This window comes from Hydractinia symbiolongicarpus, chromosome 13 (genome assembly GCF_029227915.1).
Source record: "Hydractinia symbiolongicarpus strain clone_291-10 chromosome 13, HSymV2.1, whole genome shotgun sequence".
Lineage (NCBI taxonomy): Eukaryota > Metazoa > Cnidaria > Hydrozoa > Anthoathecata > Hydractiniidae > Hydractinia > Hydractinia symbiolongicarpus.
Genome location: NC_079887.1, coordinates 23,592,799 through 23,610,674, shown reverse-complemented (window position 1 = coordinate 23,610,674; position 17,876 = coordinate 23,592,799). Strand labels below are relative to the sequence as shown.

Sequence of the window (17,876 nt, the reverse complement as noted above, 5' to 3'; positions counted from 1 at the left end):
GTAATGTGATTTACTTTTCGCTTGGACAGATTGGACAAAGCAAGTAATTTTAGCAGATTTAGCTTGAGATTTGAGATTTTGTTGGACACGTAATCTTTTAATTTTTTACTGTTTTTGTTGTAACAATTAAATAATGCAGTCTAAAAACTCACACAGTTGTGTTGTTTTAAGATGCATGTAGACCTGTTACATGGATTAAATGAGAAATAAAGTGGATTCTTTCACAGATACACATAAACTTATTTAGACTATATTTTCATTTCCAAAAGTACATTCCTTAAAATAAAATAAGGCACAACCTTACATATCAGATCAGATTTTCTATCGACCCACAACCTGTAAAGGTACAACGTTTACTATTATGTCTATATCCATATCTTATGTCCATGACATTTAAACTAGAGACGCTTGGAAAGCATAAAAAGGCACCTATGAAGGATATGGAATATACATTTAATTTAAAGTAATTATTAAAAAGTACAAAAGTTAGTCATATAATATTTACTGCTCGGAAAAAAGTGTAAACTTGAAAAAAATTTCGCGACTAAATATAAAATCGTCTATTTTTCTTTTGGGCAGGAATTTGGTACTAACATTCGGTAGTAAAGCCACTCGTTTAAAAATTTGCGCAGACGCTATAAGTTTCAAACATGGAAATCATTTTATTCTTCTCTTCTAGTAATGTGTTAACACTCACAAAAAAATTGAAAATTGAATATATGAACTAGTAAAAATATAATAATTTTAAATAAAAATACAATTTTTTGTTGTTTTTTAACGAATTATGTATAAAAATGGATCGCCTTACGTATGTTCCGATACGTACATCGGTTGATGTATCTTGATTGTTTGTTTTGCATTTATTCTATCTACACTTTCGATTCTGCAGTTTCACAGAGCTGGAAATATAAAAACTAACTTGTCAATTATGTTTACACATTTGCTTCATTCATTTGGTCTATTTGCGCTTGTAATAGCGGTAAGGTTAATCCTACATCTGCTGAGTTATCAGATAGAAGTATTGATTCCTTTACCAAATTGTTTCCAATTGAATTAAGATATAAATCTTTAGCTAGGCTTTTTTTCTTTCGTCGTCTTCGTTTTGATTTTGAAACCTCTCTGCCAAGCGTGCTTGTCTCAAAGTCACCCTCAGAATTAGTACCAGGAGTGTATTGATACAAACTAGGGTATATGTTAGTAACATTGGAATCAGAATTTGAATGATGTAATTTTCTTACATTTGCCATGTTGGGTGGCGTCATATACTGGTGGCTGTTTTGTTCTTGTATAATAGGATGCATCTGTGATAGTGGTTGTTGCTGTTGCTGTTGCTGCGGTTGTGGTTGTTGCTGCTGCTGTTGTTGCTGGTCCTGTTGTTGCTGCTGCTGGTCCTGTTGTTGTTGTAAGTAATTCTGCTGTCGTAACTGTTGCTTTTGTTCTTCTGCCTCTTTTAGACGTTGTTGAAGTAACTGCAGCTGAATTAGTTGATTGTATTGTTCCTGCTCGTCTTGGTGCGGCCTTAAGTATTGTTGTTGCTGGTAGTTTTGGCTTAGATGGATCTGTAAGTTATCCTGTTCTTGATCAAAACGTTTTTGCTGCAGTGAATCAGTTTCTGTATATACTTGATGTGCTATTGCTTCAGGCATTGAACCTGCTCTTCCTTTTATTGTGTTTGAAAATCTATTTCCTTCGCTACCAGAGAAGCTGTGACTGGAAACCATACTGCGAAGACTATTATGTCGAGGAATATAAAGTTTTTTAGAAGCTGATGAACCATGTGGTAATGTGCTGTTTTGAAATTGAATTGAATCTGGTACATCTTGTTGCATAGACAACATTGTTTTTATGTCATTCATCATATGTTTTAGACCTCGTAACTCCTCCTGCATAACAGAATTTTGGAGATTTTGTTTCTGAATATAATTTTCAAATAAGGCATTATTTTTAATGCAAGCAGGGTATCCTGCATTCCCTCCTGAATGTCTACCACCATTACCACCATTACCTCCATTTCCACGGCCATCTTTATAATTAGAACTAACAAGATTTGGTGACACACAACCTGTTTGTGGAATGCGATCGCTATCTGATAACTTGAGATAATACAGCAGCTTTTCCTCCATTTCAATGACCCGGTTAACAATTTGTCTGGAAACTCGATTAAACATGTCCTGCGCACCATCATCGCCATCTTTTTCGTTCATTGTGTATACTTCCTAATACATAAACGTAAGTATAACTAACGAGAAGCAGCAGATAATGCTCTTGATGTAGCATAAGGTGATTAAGTTATTTTTCTTGTTAAGTTAATTTTTTTTTAATGCATTTAGATTGTTTAGCGTGTTCAGGACAAAACTTTCTAGAAAGGCAATGTAAGTTAACAAGTAAATTTGATAAACCAAGAACCAGTGAGCAACACGAGTACATTAAATATAGCATATTACCATCCTATTGACCTTATAATTTCGCCTTACCTGAGGTGAACATTCTCTTTGCATGTAATGACCATATTTCGATCGTTTAAATCTTCCCAGTTGTGCTTCTAAAGTGATGACAGATTTGGCTTGCTGCATTACTGCATTGGCCTTAGCTTGAGCATACACTCTTGCGAAGGTGTCTGACAACAAAGCAATGTAAAGGTTCATGCAGACAACACATACTAATGAAAAATACGTCCCACATAATAACTGAGCCATAAATCGATCAGCCTTTACTAACCCATTCCAATCAAATGGTCCCAGAACTGTCATCTAAATAGATAGAAGTATCAAAAGAAACATTAGAAGGAAAACTTCATTTTAAATCGCTATTCTATGTTGGATATAGTGAGAGGGTTTGCAATTTATTTACCTCGTTGGCTTAAACAAAATCAGCCCTAAATTGCCGATAAAAATTTGGGCTATCGAGAAATTAAGGCCCATCGAAATTTAGGCGGACAAAACTTTAGCGTCATAAATGAAATTTCTTCACAATTGTTTTTTTTTTCAAGATATTAAGGTTGATCAAAATTAAGCACCATTCAATGGCAACTTACCGTCCAAACAGAAAATGTTAAATCATTCAGACTTTCCCAATTTGCAGCACTCTCTTCTCCCATTACGTGGCCATTTTTGTGACCACCAAACAGTATCCAGAAAGCAACAGTGTATGGCACAAAGAATTCAAAGAACAGGAATGCAAACTTCATTGTATCGGCGATGACTGAGCCTAAGGGATAACAAACAGTTAAACTTAGTTTCCTTAATCTTAAAAGGAATCTTTAAAGAAAAAAAAATAATATCATTATATATGTGACGAGTCAAAATTCTGCTTCATTACCCGTATATATTAACAAAGGTATAAATTACCTAAAATAGCAATAAATGGACCCAGCGTTCTGAACATTCGACAACTCCGCATAAAGCGTAACCATATCACAATTAAACCCAACGCATAGACTCTGGGATGAATTTCAGCAGCAGTTTCATTCCCCGACATGCTAGACATCATCCTCGTCAACACAAGCGTCAGAACTACTACATAAGCAACCCATTCAAATATATTCCAAGGTTCTCGAAAATAAGTACGTTGATAAGTCCTTATTTGTTCCAATTCAGATGTCAGAAACTGTTTTTCCTCCGACCACCGCGGATGGCAATAGTTTAAATCTTTTTCCATGTGTCTTGTGCGCCATTGACGCCAGCGGTTGTGCGATTTCTCTGTCAGACGTAATTGGTGCACCTCCTAATAAAGGTAATGAGTTTTTAAAATATTAAAAATATATATGCATTGGTGTCCCCAAAAACACTCTAACTCCAAAAATGCATCTACTAATAAATATCTTATCTCACCATCCTTCAAATTTTTAGTTGGTTTAAAAAAGGGATAGCAGCAAAAACTATCGATGTTGTTATCAACACTAGTCGTTCTCCTCTAGGCAAATCTAAGAGCTTATCGCAGAAGTAAGGAATTTCTCTTCAGGGAATCGAAAATTCAGCTGCGTGCAGCTACTCTAATCACACAACATACGGCTATTGTTATAGAAACTAGTTTTTAACCCATCGAAAAATCTATGGGTTGACCTGTTATGACATATTTATTTTGCGAGGGACCCGGAATGGCGAGCAGCTTTTTCAAACACATAATACACGAGTATTATTATGAGCTTATCTAACTATGTTTAGTTATGCTTAATGAAGAGGAACAAAAAGAAATTTATTTATGCGATATTGAATTCGTTCTTGTTTATAAATTAATTTTATAGGGGCTAAAAAGGAGATATTTAGACGCACTAAAATGAAGACACATTTAATAAGATAGACCAGGCTAGTAGTCAAGCATACCATAAATATAAAGTACAATGTCATTAATACACCAATCAGTTCCAGAACAACTCTCCACCAATTGGCAGCCAAGGGTGTGTAATATCTGCGATCACGTGGCAACATAATACCAAGCATTGTCCAAAGCAGTGTGTAAAACAAGTTAATTGCAAGAAGTTTTGCTGAGCCGAACTTTCCAAATAAGTTCCATTTGACATGCAGCAGCCTTTGGAAAACTGGATGCATGATAATGTCCAATTGATTGTACTGCACTATCACCTAAAGTATAAATGGGAAAATCTTTTAAAAGGTGCATTAGGAGTATTCAATCCTAATGGATGATCAGAGACTCGTACAACATTGCATCAACCAACCTGACAGATTCTGACAGATAATAAGAGTTGCAACTTTAAGAATGCACGAAAAATGATATATAAAGAGAAATTTTGAAATAACAAGTCCAGTATACAAACGCAATACATACATTTTATTTTTTATTAGGAAAATTGTTCACAAATATTACCTCTAATGGTGTCTTTGCATACGTCTTCTCCTTCTTCATGATTCGCTCACCTCGAGCTGTTAATAATTTCTTCTCAAGTTTTTTCCTTTCTTTCACTTCCCTCAATTCTCTTTTATTCTCAGGAATGTAATCAATCAAGTAGTTGGGATCAGGTTCCAGGTAACTGAGATAGTAATAATGCTTTCGGAATGCTCTATCTAACAGATGAAATTGTTCAACAGCTTCGATGGCAATTTGCGGTATCTTCTCAATCATCAGCGAAAGACAGGGTGTGCCGCTGCTGTCATAGACCCCCGCTGGTGCACCTTGCTCTATTAGGAACCTGGCTGCTTCCGGCCGAGCTAAAAATGACGAAAGAGAAAATTAAATGTGAAAACGATTACATAAAAATTATATATTGTAGTTGCTAACAATACCCCATCTTCTTTTGAATTCAACAAATAATGAAGTTACCTGTTTCTGCAGCCACAAACAAAGGTGATCGCCCTTTGTAATCTCTTTCGTTAATGCGTGCACCAAGCCTTAACATTACTTTCAAAGATGATGTTGCATTGTTCTTCGCAGCGTAATGCATTGGTGTTTGCAGTTCACCCACAGTTGTAGCGCTTAAATTAGCTGAAAGTAGAAGTATTTTACGTTAAAATTTCGCGCCAGCTGAAATTTTCTTCGTTTTACCGCTGGATTTATAGCTGGTTCCAGCAACAAGCTGCAGCTTGTTGCTGGAACTAGGGTTGCCTTCTAGTAGAACCGGGCTGAAACCGGGGTTGCCTTCTAGTAGATTATCAGAATTGTCGGTGAAAAATGTTAAATATCCGTCGCCCCTATACTACCTGAAGTGCCAGTGTGCTCATCTGCTCTTATCGTGGGAAAAGTGCTAGAAACCATTTAGTTGCATGCATCCTATGGTTTCTGCTATTTAGATGTTAATGTTTTCTTTTTTTAAAGTCTTTTTATTTACAGTCATTTTTAGCTGAAAACGGACAAATTTAAAACTCCCAACCGGAAACAATCAGGTTATGCTTTTCTGGCAAGGTTACTTACTTGAAGAAGTAAGGCTAACAATTTTTGATACGAGGACAGGCTATTCTCACCCCATAGTTTATAGAAACTAGTCAATGGTCCGTAGATAAATTCAAGGGTTCACCCGACCTTTACTTACCACATTTCATTGTCTCGGTAATGCGGCTACCATTTTGCGTATAGAATACGGCTCTTAATACAGAGATAACTTTTTTGCATCATCAATTTGCGAACTACGTCATTACACATGTGCACATTCTTGCAAAACAATCTTGTTAACGCAACGAGGCGCGGTTTTTTCCTTTCCTTTTGGTTTTGCTTTTTAGTTTACCGGAATTATTTATTTTACCTTAATCTGTCAGAAATGACCCACCGTATTCACGCTTATGACTCATTACCTAAGAACGCACCAAATATATTGTTTTGCCGTGTAGGTTTTTTTTTTAACTTCCCTTCACTAACTAAACCATAAAAATTTTAGGAGAGTTAGACCTGTGTTATGTGTGTTTGTATTAATGAAACACCCATAGTATGATTTGACATTGAAATCTAATGTGGTCAGGTCACGTACCACAGTATGTTTATCAGGTCATGTTTACGATCTATCTCAATTAACAGTTAACGATGTTTAATAATGTCCATTGATTAGCACAAATTGACAACAATTAAATTGGACTTAATATTTTTTACGTGATTCTAAGGTATTACTAATGCAAAGATTTAATAGAATAAGTCGAATAAGTATTAAAATATAAAAAAGAATGTTGTCACAAGACTAATTGCTGACAATATTTGTTTTTTGCAAGAATTCGTGATCACATTGCAAAGTGATGATTTCCAACCTCGTCACCAGTACTAAAAGAAAACTGAAAAAGACCAAGCTTGTTTCAAAATAACTTGCGAGATGATACAATCTGGCGCTAATAATTTGTGGAGTGTTAACATTTGACGCTAATAGTTTGCAAAATATTAATATTTGACGTTTACCACTTTCGAGGCAAAAATATTTGGCGTTAATGATCTACGAGATGATAAAATTTGGCGCTAATAATTTGCAAGATGATAAAATTTGGCGCTAATAGTGTGCAAACTCACACTCCTGTCTTTGCCTCCTCGACTTGGTGGTTTGGGAAGTATAAATCCCATTGAACGAGCGCCCACAGAGCTACGAAACTCAGAAAGCACAATTGCTTCTTTGAAGAACGTAATTCTTCGCCAACAGCTGACAGATATGGAACTTAAAAAATATTGTCTCACTCATTCGATTCTCAATATTAATTCTTAAGTGAAACCATGTTGAACTGTTAAATTGTTACTAATTTTTTATTTTGATGTTGTTGTAAGTTTATTTATTTATTTGTGGCAAATAAATGTAATGTTACATAAAAAATGCAAAAAAAAGAATGCAAAAAAAAACAATAATTTGCAAAGTGTTATTATTCGACGGTAATAATTTTCAAGGTAATGTTTGGTGTTAAAAATTTTCAAGGTGATAAAAATTTGGCGTTAATAATTTTGCGAGGTTATAATATAAAGCGGTAGTAATTTGCGAGATCATAATATTTGGCGTTTATAATTTGCGTTTCCGATGCTGTCCCAGTTGAGGTCTTCCAAATACGCGTCCATTTATATTCACTAACATCACCTTCCTCTCAAAAGATTTTTGGGATAAATAAAAAAAATTAGTTAACTTTCTGGGTTTATATCACAGATCTGTCATAAAGAGAATACAGTCGTATTGTCTGATAATGACAATCGACCAATTTTCGTGTTTCTGTTAGATTTTCTTTTGAGCACTCCCAACGAGTATTAACTCAAAATTTGCCATTTCCATCCTTTCTCCTGAACATACTAATGTTTCACTGTTCATCACCTTCAAATGTTATTGAAAAATAAAAAAGAACATTCCTGCACCTATAAAGGAATGAACGATCCGGCCGTCTAATTGCGTAGTTTACCCCCTACCTTTTAGGAACTGTAGTAGACATGCTAAGCGCAGTTATATCCACTTTGTTAATCCGTCATTCATCAGCCACTTGCTCAATGAATGACGTACTCTTTGTAATTAGATAACACCACATACTGTGCCACAAAAATGTTCTTAGGCAAGCAACTTGAACTATATATTGTTCCGCTTGATACCAAGGCTCTTTAATGTTACGTGTTTTCAAATCACGAAAAATGTCGAAAGCACAGTTAATGATGTATAACGATGCGCTAAAGTTGCGAGATAACAACAACAATAACAATACCAACAACAACAATAACAATAACAACAACAACCGCAACATCAACGAAAACCTATTATAACAGAGATTATTTTCCTTCTAATTTATTTTCAAATAAAAGCTTCGTTGCTATAACTGTGATTCTCGAAGGTTGTTAAAAAAAATTCAAAACAAAAAACTATGACGTCACCAACACGGATTCTTGGGAGGTGCATTGTAACCATGACAACATGCAAATTGATATTATTTTGTTTATATATAGATATATGGATTTAAAGCTTTAAATAGGTTTAAAATTTCATCTTTTTATTTCTTCATTACACAAAGCCAGATGTGTCATCCAGTGTTGACACCCGCTGACGCCCAACTACTACATATGACCATTTAAATTTGTACGCCTCAGGTCAAAATTGACGCCCACTATGACTGTTTACCGTCTAACTCTTATATTTCAACGTTCACCCTCTAGGTGGCAGCTTCGCCATAATTTAAGTTAGTAAAGAAAAGAACACCACCGTTACAGGGGGCTTGCATATAGCATTTATATAGGATTTATTTTAGTAAGCCTAAAATTTTGCTTAAGTACTATCACATCTTGCTTATTTTTTTATATTGACAAAAGGTAATAAAATAATTTTACAATGATTTTACAGCATTACTGAAAAAATGGAATAATGAGCAGATCATTGTGGTAATATTGTACAAATCATTTAAGCCGAGCTAAAAATTTAATTTAGGTATTAATACCCAAAATAAATTTCTTTAACAACGTCAGATTAAAGTATAAAGAAAAGTTAGTTTACATGTGGCAATGGATTATTTTTTACTAAACTTGAAGAAGAAATCATCCTTCGTCATCAAGAAAAAGCAATTGATATCATCTTTTTTAAAAAAGGAAAAAAGTCGAATGATTTAACACCCAGTCTGCTCAATTCATATCTCTCCTTTTAAAAGTACATCATCTTTAGAGTGATGTTCTGATTTGAAGCAGAATTTGCTGGATGATGCACTTATTAAATACCAATTCGTTACAAGGCCTGTTTTGAAAGTTTTGAAATGCGTATCCGCTGTCGTTAATTATGCTCTGTTTATATTTATAATTAAAATATAAGTACATGCTGGAAATATTGTGCGCACCGGATGAAATTCGCGTAGGTTTTTCTTAAAGGTTGTCAGGGTGTGTTTGACCACTCCAAAATGGTTGCCATTGTGTTTGTTCTCTCTTTTTTATTAGCATATTAATGACGTAATTGATTGGGTATATGAAATTCTTTTAGAAGAGTCTCACTGCGTTGCATCCTCAAAGGTAAATGAGAGAACTTTTATGGTTTACTGTGGTTTTGTTGTTGTTTTTAGTGTTTTTGCGTTGTTTGTTACTTTCTGCTGACCTAGAAAAAACTTTTATCGTACCCCCTTACTTACTTCCATGCGCGTACCAAATTAAAAAATAAAGTGCGAGATTCATCGATTAAATGCTCCGTAAAAAAACATTGCAAAGACAAAAGAATCTATCACAGCGTCTATATGATTTTTCCGTTCCTGATTAAGGTCATAAACATAGAAGTCTAAAATCGGAAAGTCCCTGGTCTTGTTCTTTAACTTTACCTGGCGGCTTACATAGTATCGCCCAGTTACATTTGCTTATACGATAAATTATAGAAATCAAAACTTACCTCCGTTTTCAACCAGAAATTTAACCATATCATCATAGTCTACAGCAGCAGCCAGATGTAGTGGTGTTCTCCCATAACCATCTGCTTTATTGATATTCGCTCCATGTTGTAATGCGAATTTAGCGATGTCTGGATGCCAGCCACGCGATATTTCATGTAGGACAGTTTGACCATGCTTATCTGAGAAGTTAATGTCAGCACCATTCTCCAGCAACGAATCAACAAAATTCAAATCGATCATTTCCTCGTCGTCTTTTGTTTTAGCCAGCTTTGAAAAATAAACAACCAGCGCTCTACAACTAGCCAGACTATCGCCTCGATCATTCGTTGTCACTCGAAACTTTGTGTAACTAGAATGTTTTGAGTTCTTGGTTCGAACATCTTCGAAGTCTAAATCCTCTAGATCAGAATCTAAAGTTCCATACGTGGCTTTGGCAATTGATTTTCGGATGGCGTCAGATTCTTCAATAGGTGCTGGTCCAGTTCTGTGATTATCTGTCTTATGTTTCTCAGGTCTCCGTTTGCAAACATAGTTAGTATACTTATCCCCAACCTCCATTGCTATATTTTTAGTCAACTGGTTCATGATCACTTCCTTCATCTCTCTTGCCGGAAAATCATCATCGTTATCATTACCACACATACTAAATGCCATAACAGTTACCAAATCTAACTAAAATCAATATTTTCTTGATATGATCAAATCTCTCTTCAGCAAATTCTAAACGACAGTAAAATGCACATAACACAATGCGTCCAACAAATTCATATCCTTTTATATCACAAAACCTAATAATTATATTATTTACGTAAGCTGTTAAATCATTTAAATTTTAATGCCACGAAGGTTAAATCCCTTATATTACTCCAAGCAGCGTTTTAATGCAGCTTAGATACTTAATTCCAACACACTAGTAAAATTGATTTATTACAGACATGTGTGGTGGCTAGCTGCTAAAACAATATCAGAAAATGTTTCAGTGGAAGTTATATATGCTACGTTAACAGTTCATTAGGACAATCTAGAAATATTGTTGACAACAATAACCTCGGCAGGGCGCTTTCTCATCAAATTTACATTTCTTTTCAATTAAATTTATACCGAAATATATCTTAATAGCTTTTTTACTCAGTAAGGTATCCGATGGCAACGACAGTGAATTAGCAGAAAACTTTAAATATCAGTATTATTCAAGGTTTTTTGTTGTGAAAGAATGAATGAAATAGCGTTGTTGTGGGCGGATTAAAATTACATTGTGGAAAATATAAGTTGTCGAAAAAAGAATTTATAATCAATTTCTGCATCAAAATTAATTCTATCAGATAAAAGAAATGCTCGACGTATGTAATTTGTCATGTTTTTATTTAAAAAATATTAGAATTTTATCACCAACAATAGTAGCTAAGAAGAGATATCATAGGAATCAACAAACGCACATCACGTAGCCATGGCCACACTAAGGGCGTGTAATGTAGGCATAATGGTATAAAAAATGTCGGAATTTTCCCTGGTGCGTTTGACAAAATGGATTTTGTTTGTTTATAAAAGATTATCCCTGGGAAGTTAAAACTGAATACACTGGTATGATATCTATCTCTTCCTTACGCCCTTATTCAAAAAACTGCGGGGCGGAAGTACCAACTTAAAGGGAAACACATCTTTGTGCATTTTTACATTAGGAATAAAAATGATTTATGGCCTGATTAGGTGGTTCTTGGAATATTTCCCAGACCAGATTATATGAAAATACGAACATGTTCGTCTCGCCGTCTTGGTTATAGAAAAGAGGCAACAGGCGCTGGGAGCGAGGTTGGAAAATCATCTATCTAATTCTTGTACAAGTGAAAGTTACGACAAGTTCACGCTAAGCCCTACCGAGACCTCTCACCTTTTTATAAATATTATCGGAGGCTGAGCATGTTCCAGAGATACATTCTCGATTCCAGGGTCTTTTGTTTAGAACAGTTCTCACAGAGCGATTACATTTTTCACAAAATGTCTAAATCTAATTTTGAATATTACTTCATTGTACACTATATTTTACTAATAAATTGTGATGAAACCAACGAATTTTATATGAAAACAACTTTTCTGTTTTGGTTTCAAAAATGTTTTATGCCGGCAATCATTGCACTCCGCGAAACATTCACTTGTTATTTGTGTCATTTATCCAACTTTTCTTCCGGGAATTTTTTTTCTCGATAAACTTAATTATCAACGAGAATCCCCTGTAATAATAGCTCTAAATGAGAGATCCTGTAAACGAGGGACACTCTGGAGTGAAAGAAATACTGAATGATAAATTTTAGGAGGCTTAATGAATGATGGTAATAAATAATAAGGCTGAATCCCAAATAGATTTTCGTCTTCAAATTAGCATTTAAAATTTTTCTCATCAATCACCCGTTTTAATACATTTTTTTCCTTAAAAGATGTTCTTGATAGTCAAGAAAAATTCCTGTCTATAGTCTAATACTCTGTGTTTGTATCTTTGTAAGCCAGTGGTAGCATCCTATTATTGTAAAAGACGGGGGTTACTTTTATTTAAAAATACCACTGATAACAAAAGAGGTTTAACGGTAATCTTATCTGTAGTATGGAACACTGCTAAGGTTGGGAATACTTAAGTCACAAAAACTGCATATTTTTCCACACTAGTTGTAAAACCTTTGATAGTTCAATTTTTAATGTTATAATTAGTAACGAAGTTATAAATACACTTTGTTTTGACATATACTGCAGAGTTGTAAGATTTATAGCGAGGACGCAGTTCACATAACTAATACCACAAGGTAAGTCGTTGCTGAATTCTAGCTGATGAAACAAGAAAAGCTTGTAATCGGAAATCTTTGAACAAGTATTAACTGTACATCTGTATAGCTTTTCTCTCCCGTTGATTGCTCTCAGTTTCCATTAAAGACACACTTATAGACGTCTAACTATCATTAAATTTAATGCAATTTATTTCAGAATGTATTCCTTATCAAGAAAGAATTAAATGAGATAGGAATTCAAATAGTCAAGTTAAATAAATTAAAGGTTGCAACTACTACAACTTTGCCTTAACAAAATTTTAACATCCCAGTATTAGTGGCTTATTAGTTAGTTGTTTATTAAACAAAAAGTGTAATACATACTTTTTTCATACTCATGTGTGTCCCAACGAATGAATTGTGTCCTAACCAAAAATGAAGTCTTTTTGTGGGAAAAATAGGTTTGCAACTGTTACAATATGTGACAGGAAAAACCTTGGCAGTAAAAGGAAAGTTTAAATTAAACAAAATTAAATATCTATTACAATCTAGTTTCCGTTTGCATTTTATGTTCCGCGTGTTGGATTTTCCTGTTGGTATGAAATCTCGAGTATGCGAGGCTAGTAGAAACAAATTTAGTCCAAATGTTTATGTTGTTATTTTAGGCTTCTTTTAGTTTTATTAGAGCAACCAGATAAAGACATTTCTTTGTGATCTTATTCTTATAATATAAAATGAAAAATTAATTACTTTTTTGAAATGGAAACGCCCTAAACATGGCTGTACAAAGGAAAATTTTTGAGTGTAGCCAGTTCGGCATAATTTTGCTTGCTCAGGCAAATTTTACCACGACTGTAATCAATAAACACGTAATCGGTTTAATATCGGTTAATTTTTTCCGTGTTTTGTTTCTATTTTTAAAATTTATCACTACTTTGAGGCTTGTCAAATACTGTTGTTTTCTATAAATACTATAAATGGGAGTCGTAGCAGAAGGCTTACATATACTGGTTTTGACATCAGAATGTAAAAATTATCAGTCAATTATATTTCTTACAAAAACCCAAGTTTCTGCAACCTTGTTCATAGTGTTTGCTGTAGAGGTAAATTTTTCTTGTCAGCGTTCATTACCTTGTAAGGGAGACCAAATTGGTTCCTTTTTTAAAATTTCCACGAGTATAATGTATCAATACTGGAAGAAATCAATTTAAATTTTACACCAATTTTTTGTGTTTCGTCATATTTTAACGTATAATGTCTTCGTCACAACTTAATGTTTTGGTTACGGCAGGATCATTCATTTTGAGAGGATGTGAAATGTAGAAAAAAGGAAATTATTAATGCTGTTGTTCTAAGCACATGTAAATTTCTATTTATAATGATTATTTTACCAGGATACCTTTTTCAGTTGCTATTGGAGTTGCTATCAAGGGGTTTTGCAAAATGAACTACGCAAGCTGGGAAGGGACAAAAAGAAGCGCCGTGAAGGCTTTGCTAAATTCTACAGGCGAACCTCTAATCAACAAACATACCACGCGTTCCCAGTATATACAACGTGAAGGGTGAAAATTTTTTTACATCCATGTTCGCAGTTTTCGGATTTTGTTTATCGTATCTACACATCAATCTTAAAACTTTTAATTTGAATATTGTAATATTTATTTATATACTGTAAATGCTCGGTTCGGCGTCTAACATCCTCCTTTCTTTTTTAGATAGGATGGAATAGCCAACAGTTCAAAAGGGGAACATACTGGCCTTCGTTAAATCAAAAAAGCGCCTCTTTTAACTAAAATAATAATTTAAGTGACAACCGGAGGCGATTATCCGAAGAGGATGTGTTTATTTAAATGTTGCGCTGATAAGAGGACTACCTTATTACACGAAAATAAGTAGTCAACTTAATAAAGCAGGATTGTGATGCCAAAAAACTTACGAGAATTTATAAATTTCGATATTTGTGGGTGGTAATAAACGCGAATTTAAAAAACAAATATTTAAACTGCATTATTTAACGCGAATCTTGATATATTTCAAATATCGCTTGCAAGGACTTTCGTTGATTAGTTAGAAATAAAAAAAGAACACACCATCTCTCCGTTTTATGTTTTGTTTACCGCTTTCTAGATTAAAAAGAAGATCTCGAAATCATATAATTATATTTTTAAAAAGCATTTTGCAAAAGAAACATATGAAAAATAAATGCATTAAAATATACAGATGTTTTTTAAAGCGAACTATCATTTAAGAAACCTATGTATTTGATTGCGTTAATTAGTTGACTAGTTGTTTTCGTGTAATAAGTTAATTTGTAAGTGGGCGTTAAATCGAGAATTTACAGGATTTAAATCTATGAGAAAGAAAAACAACATTGTATTATTGAATTTAAAAAAAGTGTATCAATGAACCCATCCATTTTTATGACCATCCAGCATTTGAGGCTCTAAAAATCCTCGAAAAAACTTTCCATCGTGACTCCACCTCAAACCGTAACCTTCTTTACACCGTATTTCTAACACATGCATCTCATGAGGTAATACATGAATGTTTAACCAAACTATATTTCTAAATATGCGCTGTAAAATTATCAATGCATGTCTATTTTTAGCATGTTCATTTCCCGTGCTTTCACCCCACCACTTATCTTTACTCCGATGGCAATGTTTTGCTAATGCACGTGCGCCCACGGTTATTCTAGCGTTAATATTATGTAACGCTTGATACGAGGTCCAGAGATTTACTAGGTCTGGAGGTAATTGTTCAAGACTACCCACTGTTTTACGAAATCCTAGCAGCTTTAAAATATCACCTTTGGTTAAGTGAGCAAGTAGATCATTAGTCAAATCCATGTGTACGGCTAGCCGCGTGGTATTTAAATTCTTAAGACATGTTATCCTAGTGTATGAATCCATGGTATTATCGCAGAAGCATTTCTCAACCCCATCGCACACATTGTCCGCCGTAAACGTGGCTTCACATACTTTAATAAATTCTTGAAGTTTCTCTACACGATATTTGATACTGGTGTTAAAATCACTTTCAATTTCATTTAAATTTTCTAACCGGCTATGAGAACAAGAAGGATGTATGTCATTGTATATCCAGTGAAATAGCTTTGTTGCTAACCAACGATAAAACGGTTTGACAGGATATAAAGAATTCGTTGTAACTTCATCTTTAAACAACTTATACTCCTCCTCCTCCTCATCATCATCATCATCATCATTAACGTTATCATCAGCCATTTCATGCATCAACTGCATAAAAAACTTATCACCTTTCGCGACATTTTTTTTGTCGTAAAAAGATTTAACAGTTTCACAAAATTTCGCACACACACTCTGAATGCCATACTTTTCTGCCATTTTTTAATTTTTTTACCTAAAAACAAAATGGTATAGCTACATTATTTTGGTCCTGTGATACCTTTTTTTCTTGCAATGAGTATTCTGTAGGTTCGAACAACAATGCAGTTAGAAACACGGTGTAACCAAAGACGTTTTCATAAGCAACTTAATGCTCATGTTGGCGTCAGCTCTTAGGTACGAATATTTGTGTGTTACATTATCCAGGTTCCGAACAGTCCATCTCTCGGGTTTTCCGATTTTAAAGAGGTTTTCTATGTATTTAATTGTAAAGCTGTCCAGCATTGAATTTCTTTTGCCGGTAAGAAAACTTTTAAACAAGTGCATTGAATTTCTTTTGCCGGTAAGAAAACTTTTAAACAAGTCATAGGTCAACGCAATTTCTTTTTTTTTTAAAAACAGTCTCTCAAAAATTCATATTTACAAAAATTAATCCTTCTCCTAGTGCAAATTACTTCTATATTTTAAGGTGTAACAATTTCTTTACACGAAACTCTACAAAACTTAAAAAACATAAATTATTTTGAATAAACATAATACCGTTCTACATTAAAATGTTTCATACCAAACATGAGAAAACCAAATCGACAATAGATAGCCAGTGGGCGGTGCTATAAATGCTTTATTTAACGGCCAGTTTCTTTTTTACTCAAATTTTTAAAAGTACCACTTTAATTAACACCCCTAGATTACCCATTTTGTTAGGTTCGTGGTCGCAAAGAAGATTTCACGAGAATACACACTTTTTATAATATGGTTTATAAAATCATTGAGCTGGGATTTCAGGCTAAAGCCAATAGGCCTATTGTATAAAATAATAGAGAAATAACTAGCCGGGGGTTGGTATGTTTATAGAAAAGGGTACAACAATCAAAGTAATAAAAATACAAAAAACTCATTTTCTTTTGTATCGTAATTTCAAATGTTTCAATCGATGTGTATTTATTATATTTTTGCAAAAGTTGTTTATTTGCAATTGTTTATACTCGATTGAATATTACTAATTTTTTTTATTTTTTTATGTAAAATATCCACTATGAGCCTGTTAAAAATTTTTTACAAATTTAAAAAAAATCCGCACAAACGTTTTTTTTAATGGAGGTTACAGATGTTAAAAAAAACAAAAGCAGAAAACTGCGAATTTATTTTCCTAAATTTAGTATGAAATACCTCCAGTAAATACCATTAGCCAGTAAATACGAATAACCAACAGGCCATAAGCAAAGTGGATATATTATTAGCCATATAAATGTCTACCATTCATAAAACCATACGTAACTTGTAAACGTGGTCGGATAGCCTGGCGCTTCCTCGTATGCTGTTTCACTAGATCTATCATCGCAATGGGCGACACCATCTTGAACGTAACATCTTTCTGGACTGCCATGGTAACAATTATTATCTCTTTTCTAGAAAATAAAAAACAAGAAAATTAAAGAAGCATGCAGTTGTGGAAATATCATGTATACAATACCTTTTTTAAAACAAGAAAACACTACCTCTCCGATTCTCCAAATCAAATTAAAACCATTCTTAAACAACATCGGATCTGCCACGAAAAATTTATACGCGCTCATCTTTCCAGGTGTAGCTCTATCGGTCAAACCAGAATGTTCAGTATGATATAAACCGTTATTGAAATAAAACGCTGATAAGAAGAAGTCTTCTGTTCCAGAGGATAAGTACTGTACAGCAGTGTCATTTCCCACGAGTATACGATAGCAACCTTCCAGGTAAAAAAAGCTCTCGCTCTGAGCGTCCAACGTAACAAAAAACAACATTCCGTTTTTACTGCTGTGCGCTAAGTAACAAACGCACATCACGTAGCCATGGCCACACTAAGGGCGTGTAATGTAGGCATAATGGTATAAAAAATGTCGGAATTTTCCCTGGTGCGTTTGACAAAGTGGATTTTGTTTGTTTATAAAAGATTATCCCTGGGAAGTTAAAACTGAATACACTGGTATGATATCTATCTCTTCCTTACGCCCTTATTCAAAAAACTGCGGGGC

General features: G+C 34.1%; 3 protein-coding genes across 3 annotated transcripts; all 3 read right to left on the bottom strand.

The window, feature by feature from the left end:
• Positions 1-222: 222 nt before the first annotated feature.
• Positions 223-10,676, bottom strand: LOC130623250 (uncharacterized). Its single transcript, XM_057438723.1, has 9 exons — positions 9,746-10,676; positions 5,278-5,439; positions 4,825-5,165; positions 4,176-4,580; positions 3,811-3,912; positions 3,348-3,723; positions 3,035-3,207; positions 2,475-2,750; positions 223-2,216 (listed from the first exon to the last, which is right to left on the bottom strand). Exons 1-9 carry the CDS (start codon positions 10,398-10,400, stop codon positions 933-935), a joined length of 3,774 nt encoding a protein of 1,257 aa, XP_057294706.1. The 5' UTR covers positions 10,401-10,676; the 3' UTR covers positions 223-932.
• Positions 10,677-14,064: 3,388 nt separating this feature from the next.
• On the bottom strand, positions 14,065-15,864 carry LOC130623249 (uncharacterized). Its single transcript, XM_057438722.1, has one exon. It carries the CDS (start codon positions 15,862-15,864, stop codon positions 14,899-14,901), a length of 966 nt encoding a protein of 321 aa, XP_057294705.1. The 3' UTR covers positions 14,065-14,898.
• A 1,145-nt stretch (positions 15,865-17,009) lies between these two features.
• LOC130624117 (uncharacterized) lies at positions 17,010-17,665 on the bottom strand. Its single transcript, XM_057439686.1, has 2 exons — positions 17,364-17,665; positions 17,010-17,273 (listed from the first exon to the last, which is right to left on the bottom strand). The coding sequence occupies exons 1-2, from the start codon at positions 17,643-17,645 to the stop codon at positions 17,118-17,120; spliced, it is 438 nt and encodes a 145-aa protein (XP_057295669.1). The 5' UTR covers positions 17,646-17,665; the 3' UTR covers positions 17,010-17,117.
• Positions 17,666-17,876: the final 211 nt, after the last annotated feature.

Bases quoted from the DNA above. Each gene is read 5' to 3' on its own strand.
- LOC130623249 (XM_057438722.1), bottom strand. From the start codon at position 15,864: ATGGCAGAAAAGTATGGCATTCAGAGTGTGTGTGCGAAATTTTGTGAA.
- LOC130623250 (XM_057438723.1), bottom strand. From the start codon at position 10,400: ATGGCATTTAGTATGTGTGGTAATGATAACGATGATGATTTTCCGGCA. The intron at 5,166-5,277 runs GTAACTTCATTA...CGTCATTTTTAG, and splicing joins GTTTGTGGCTGCAGAAACAG to CTCGGCCGGAAGCAGCCAGG. The intron at 2,751-3,034 runs GTAAGTTGCCAT...CTATCTATTTAG, and splicing joins TAACATTTTCTGTTTGGACG to ATGACAGTTCTGGGACCATT.
- LOC130624117 (XM_057439686.1), bottom strand. From the start codon at position 17,645: ATGTTGTTTTTTGTTACGTTGGACGCTCAGAGCGAGAGCTTTTTTTAC. The intron at 17,274-17,363 runs GTAGTGTTTTCT...TTTATTTTCTAG, and splicing joins TGATTTGGAGAATCGGAGAG to AAAAGAGATAATAATTGTTA.